General features: G+C 32.0%; 1 protein-coding gene across 2 annotated transcripts; it reads left to right on the top strand.

The window, feature by feature from the left end:
* Positions 1 to 1,609: 1,609 nt before the first annotated feature.
* On the top strand, positions 1,610 to 4,921 carry LOC107487863 (sulfite exporter TauE/SafE family protein 3). Of its 2 annotated transcripts, none has more exons than XM_016108551.3 (12): positions 1,610 to 1,622; positions 1,696 to 1,855; positions 1,975 to 2,175; positions 2,272 to 2,336; positions 2,426 to 2,468; positions 2,682 to 2,749; positions 2,849 to 2,935; positions 3,049 to 3,099; positions 3,342 to 3,563; positions 3,891 to 3,984; positions 4,129 to 4,269; positions 4,390 to 4,921. In XM_016108551.3, the coding sequence occupies exons 2-12, from the start codon at positions 1,699 to 1,701 to the stop codon at positions 4,470 to 4,472; spliced, it is 1,212 nt and encodes a 403-aa protein (XP_015964037.1). In that variant the 5' UTR covers positions 1,610 to 1,622; positions 1,696 to 1,698; the 3' UTR covers positions 4,473 to 4,921. The 2 variants fall into 2 exon arrangements, with proteins under 2 accessions (XP_015964037.1, XP_052117324.1); XM_052261364.1 differs by having other exon boundaries at positions 2,694 to 2,749.
* Positions 4,922 to 6,017: the final 1,096 nt, after the last annotated feature.

Raw genomic sequence — 6,017 nt, forward strand, 5'->3', positions numbered from 1 at the left:
AAAAAAGAAATTAGAAAAAGGTTTTAGTATTTCAACATTAAAACATAATATGAAGCTTCCTCTAGAACCCGTTGGCTTGTTTTTGACGCGATGTATATATATTTATATGCTGAACAAGGTAGGTTCTTAAACGTATGTAGTTAATTTCCCAGTGTCACTATCTATCGTGCATGTTTATATATTGGCCATTTCGGGAAGCTTCCATGACTAGCATTATCCTTGGATAACATTCCCTAATCGTTTTACCAAAGCAAGTGAATAATTATTCAGACAGGGACAAACAAGTATACCAAGTTAGTGACAATAACGTGCAAAGCTACGATGGCAAGTGGATATATATGTGATGAGAAATATTCATAATATAGAAGGGACTACTTTTATTTTATTTTATTTTTTCAAAAAATACTTCTTGCTCGGTGAACTATGAATTATGTAATGGGATATATTATGGGAATGAAGGAAAAATATTTGGAACTAATTAATAATTATTCACAGTTTCGCATGCATGTTATTTAAAATTCTTAAGAAGTAAACTAATAAACGTCAATGCAAATTCTGAAAATAATCAGTTTTGTTTTTGCACCGGATATTATATGTCTAACACCTAATATATAAATACACTTGGATCCGAATATAATTTCGAGGAAAACTTAATTAATATTATATTAAAAGATAACGCTTAATATTTCGCACAAGTGAATTTTTAAATTTTTTCATATATACGTTAAAGATGTAAAATTATCCGTGCACACCACCAATACGTTAGGCAATATTAAGTTGTGAAACTAAGAAGTTAATTCCCCCTCAAAAAATATTGAATTTAGATCTTTTAAAATAAAAAAATTAGTAAAATAATAGAGTGAGAAATTAATCGTCATTGATTTTGTAATTTTTATAAAATGTATATCCTACTATTTTAATTTAAGAATGATTAATTTTTTATTTTATTATTTTATTAATTTTTTTATTTTAAAGTATCTTAATTTAAAAATATTATATCCAAAAAATTTTTTTGAAAAATAAATAACAAAGTTTAATGAGTCAATTATAATTTGAGCTAAACTCTAAAGTAATCTTTAAATAAGCGTCGTATTTAAAATAGTTCATAAAATTCTAATTACATTAATTATATCTTTGATATTGATAAAAATGCATTACAGGGCAATTAGAATTTCAAGAACGAATTTGATACACTACTTCAATGGTAATAACTAATTTAGAGCTTAACTCGTTATTACTTACAAGTTGATCAGATAGAAACATTGTACTTGCCCTTATTAATTATTATATATATGAAACAAGGATAATGGTAACGAAGAAAATGCACTCCTTACCTACCATAATTTCCTTCCTCAACCGTACTTGAAGAATCCAAATAAAATAAAACCACGAAAAAAAATGCGAGGCAATTAATATAATTTCTTCTCATCAAATACATAGTAGCTAACTAGTTTAATTTTCTTATCTTTGGCATCAATTCACAGCTAGCTTATTCGATAGTGTAGACATGGCAACTACACAAGTGAAACATTATGTCACTTCTTTAGGTGCTGCAGCAACAACGTTAGCAAAAACATGGCTGGTCTTGTGGATACTTGTTACTCTATGATCCTGTTTGGCCCGTGAGTTACTTAATTCGGTTACTATTTCTTTTATATATCATGTAAGAAACTAAATGCATGCATGTTTGAACAGGAAATGAAGTTTGATTGGAGAATTATTGTGGGATCAATGGTTGGATTTTTGGGAGCAGCATTGGGCAGCGTTGGAGGGGTTGGAGGTGGTGGGATTTTTGTGCCAATGCTTGCTTTGATCATTGGCTTTGATCCCAAGTCTTCTACAGCCATTTCTAAGTGTATGCATTCATTGCTTGATTATTTATTTTCTTGCATGCTAAACAAACATATATTGATGCATTATATATATATGTATTCATGTTAATTGTATATACTTTGATTTTCATTGTTATTGCAGGTATGATTATGGGTGCAGCTGGGTCAACAGTATACTATAATCTGAGGCTTAGACACCCAACTTTAGACATACCCCTTATTGATTATGATCTGGCTCTGCTATTCCAACCTATGCTGATGCTTGGAATAAGCATTGGTGTTGCATTCAATGTCATGTTTGCTGATTGGATGGTCACTGTTTTGCTTATTATCTTATTCATAGGTAATCATTTTAGTAATTATCTTCATAACATATCTACTAAATACATATATAGGATCAAAGATGCTTAATTGTTTAAGTGGAAATGATTGGCGATAGGTACATCAACAAAAGCTTTATTCAAAGGCATAGAAACCTGGAAAAAGGAAACAATGTTGAAAAAGGTAAATTTTACTTTTAGAATCTTAGTTAATTTTTAAGGATGAGTGGATTCACTTCTTCAATTTGATGTGGTATCTGATTGACTTTTCAGGAAGCTGCGAAGGCTTTAGAAGCAGAACCAAAACCTGGTGATGGTAAGTCCCCATAAACACAAGTTTGTAATACACAGATAAAACCTCTTCAACTATACAGAGAAAGAAACGTTTGGAATGTTTTCTTCTTGCTAATGTACATATTTAAAATGCATGATGGTAATTAAAAAAAAAAAAAAAGAGTAGATTTATATGTTATGTATAGGCACCTTTTGGAAACAGTGTTATTGTAAGAATTGAAATCACTTATTTCAGATGATTCTGCAGAGAGTGAGTACAAACGACTACCAAGTGGTCCAACTAATAATATACATGATGAAGAGGTAATTCCAAGAGTTTATCCAAATTTAATCCACTTTGAAAAATGAATATATCAAACTTTATGTATATTGAATGGAAAAACTTATATGGTGTGCATGCAGGCCCCTATATTACAGAACATATATTGGAAAGAATCATTACTCCTTGTGTATGTTTGGGTGGCTTTTCTCATTGTTCAGATTGTTAAGGTAATTGAACTAACATGTTAGTCTTCATTCTTTTTTACTCCTTTTATCACACACATCCATCTTTTCTATTGTGTTTAATTATGTGACTGTGATTGTGCATCTGTTTTATGCAGACATACACCAAGACTTGCTCCATAGAGTACTGGGTTCTAAATACATTGCAGGTACAGTTTTCTAAGAACAAACCTAAATAGGAATATAATAAACTACATATGACATGAATTTCAATATTGAATAGAATATTCTAGTTGCATTGTATAACTCCAGTTTCCAACTTGCTAAGTTAACCAAATAGGTGCATCAACCATCAAGGAAATCTATAATAGATTTGAACTCAAAATAGATACTTTTCTGTGCTAAAGGACTAAACAAAATTTGATGTGCCCAATTGCCATGCATGTTGAAGGTGCCTATTGCAGTCTCTGTTACACTTTTTGAAGCCATATGCATATCCAAAGGAACTAGAGTGATAGCATCAAAGGGAAAGGAATTTACAAATTGGAAGATTCATCAGATTTGTCTTTGCTGTGCATGTGGAATAATAGCTGGTATTGTTGGTGGACTTCTTGGTCTAGGGGGTGGCTTCATTTTGGGGCCACTCTTTCTAGAACTTGGGATTCCTCCTCAGGTATACACTACACTACTCTACTCTTCTCTTCACTTTGAATATAAGAATAAAAAATTAACCACTGCTTATAGAAATACTTATTTGGTATCACATAAAAGAATTTCATCATAATATTTTAAACAAGTTTGATCATTTATCTATTACATGTTTGATTATTTAGTTGATCATTTAATTAAAAAAATATGTGAATTAATATGTATAAAAATATGCATAATAAATACATAATTACTGATTTGGTAATGGTGACACTAATTTTTATTGTACATAAACCAATTTTTATTTGAATAACAATGACAAATAATGTGTATTTATTATCTGCTGCTGTAGGTAGCAAGTGCTACATCAACTTTTGCCATGTTTTTCTCATCCTCCATGTCAGTGGTGCAATATTACCTTCTAGATCGGTTTCCAGTACCCTATGGTAAGTAACCACTAACCAACATTATATCACATTGCTAGTTTTTGGAAACTAATTAAGAAAAGCTCACGTTATATTACATTGCTGGTTAATGAATATTAATACATAGTATGTGTGTGTGTGTGTTTTGGAAAAAAAATTCTGCAGCTTCTTACTTTGTTATGGTTGCAACCTTTGCTGCTTTCGCTGGCCAGCATGTGGTGAGAAGAATAATTGCAATCCTTGGCAGAGCTTCCATTATCATCTTCATTCTAGCCTTGACCATTTTCATAAGTGCAATCAGCTTAGGTACTTTCCATGATCTTAGAACTCGTAACATCAAATTCTTTTTGTTTTTTATTAGTAACCATGCAAAGATGTTTTATTTTATTTTCTCTCACTCATTCATGTATGTATGTGTATAAACAGGTGGGGTTGGAATAGAGAAAATGATTGAGAAGATGGAAAATCAAGAGTACATGGGTTTTGAAGATCTCTGCAAGCTATCTTAGATGTGTTTGTATTGGTGGTGTATAAAGCTGTGGAATTAAATTTTCCTACAGAGAATGCCATTATTGAACTTATGATATGGTCGCTTGTTTATCCAGTTTTCATTCAAGCAAAGGAAAGATTGTGGGTCATAACTTATTCTGCTTTATCTTTCTATTGTAATAGTTGCTTCATATTTTTGTTTTTGCCATTTCAATATTGATTGAAAGTATTTGAATTTTGATTTTTGGAAGTTAGTTTCTACTTTCTAGAGTGGGAGAGTGGTGTTGTGCTGTGTGCATTAAGCCATTAACAATATGCAAAAACCGATGAACTGGCGGGTTTGAGAAATCCGGACACGGTTCGATATTTATCTTTGATCTCTAATATCATATCATAAACCACTCATACCAAAAGTGTAACCTGATTGGACAATATAACACTAATGATTATATCTCTAATACTTCCTAAACCTTCATTGTATGTATTGTACGCTTAAGTTATTGGCTCCCTATACTTTTCCTTATTTTTTTAAGTAAATACTAAATGGCCGCTTTTGATTACGAATTATTTAGCTTCCGACGAAATTGACTATGAAAAATTAAAATTAAAGTTATATCTATAAAAAATAAATTTTATTTGACAAAAATATATAATCAATATTTTTTTATTAATTCCGTTAGAAAATGAGTTAAAAATCTAAATTACTCTTATCTTATTATCTTCAAAATTTCAACTTCTTTCTTTATCTTGAAGACACCACTATTGTCAGCTACTTGGAAAAAAAAATCATATCTCTCTAATTTCACTCTTGTTCATATCTTCTCCTTCACTATTACTACTATCTCTTGCACCTTCTTTTCGCCTTTTTTATTCTCAAAAAGGAAGCAGAAAAAAGCAAAAGGGAAGTAAACATACGGGAAAGAAAGGACAAGGCGGAGTTGACGATAATTTTCGTCGGCGATGCCTTCTTCCTCCTTTTTTCCTTAATTGTTTTCCTTCTCATCTCTTTCCTCTCTTACATGTGTGAAGCCGCCGATGAGATTCAATGTCGGTAGCAGTGGTTCGAGTTGCATTTTCGCCCTCTTTAATATCGACAACAGTGATTCTTATGTGTGTGAATGGATTTTTATGTGTATGTGCATGCACAACGATGGTTCAAGCCATCGTTGGTGTGGTTTAATGTCGGCGATAATGGCAGTGGTTCGAGTCACGTTTTCGGCCGTTTTACTGTCGGCGGTGGTAATTTTTATGTGAGTGTGTGGCGGTGATTTAAGATGCCACTGCTGTGGTTCAATGTCGCCGGCGATGGTTCTTGTGTGGGGGCTTCTTGTGTATGTGTCTGTGTGCGACGGTGGTTCAAGCCGCTGCTACTATGTTTTAATGTTGGCGGCAGTAGCAGTGGTTCAATGTCGCTGGCAGTGGCGATACTTCGTGTGTGTAAACTTATTTTTTTAGGGTAGTTAACAATGACAATGTTAGAGAGATAAAGAAAAAAGATCGAAGATAATAGAGTAGGAGTGATTTGGTGTTTTAATTTATTCTTTAACGAAATCAATAAAAGATTA

This window comes from Arachis duranensis, chromosome 5 (assembly GCF_000817695.3).
Source record: "Arachis duranensis cultivar V14167 chromosome 5, aradu.V14167.gnm2.J7QH, whole genome shotgun sequence".
NCBI lineage: Eukaryota > Viridiplantae > Streptophyta > Magnoliopsida > Fabales > Fabaceae > Arachis > Arachis duranensis.

Coding starts and splice junctions, on each gene's coding strand:
- LOC107487863 (XM_016108551.3), top strand. CDS start 1,699: ATGAAGTTTGATTGGAGAATTATTGTGGGATCAATGGTTGGATTTTTG. Junction 2,176..2,271: donor GCTTATTATCTTATTCATAG/GTAATCATTTTA, acceptor GATTGGCGATAG/GTACATCAACAAAAGCTTTA. Junction 2,469..2,681: donor AGAACCAAAACCTGGTGATG/GTAAGTCCCCAT, acceptor CACTTATTTCAG/ATGATTCTGCAGAGAGTGAG.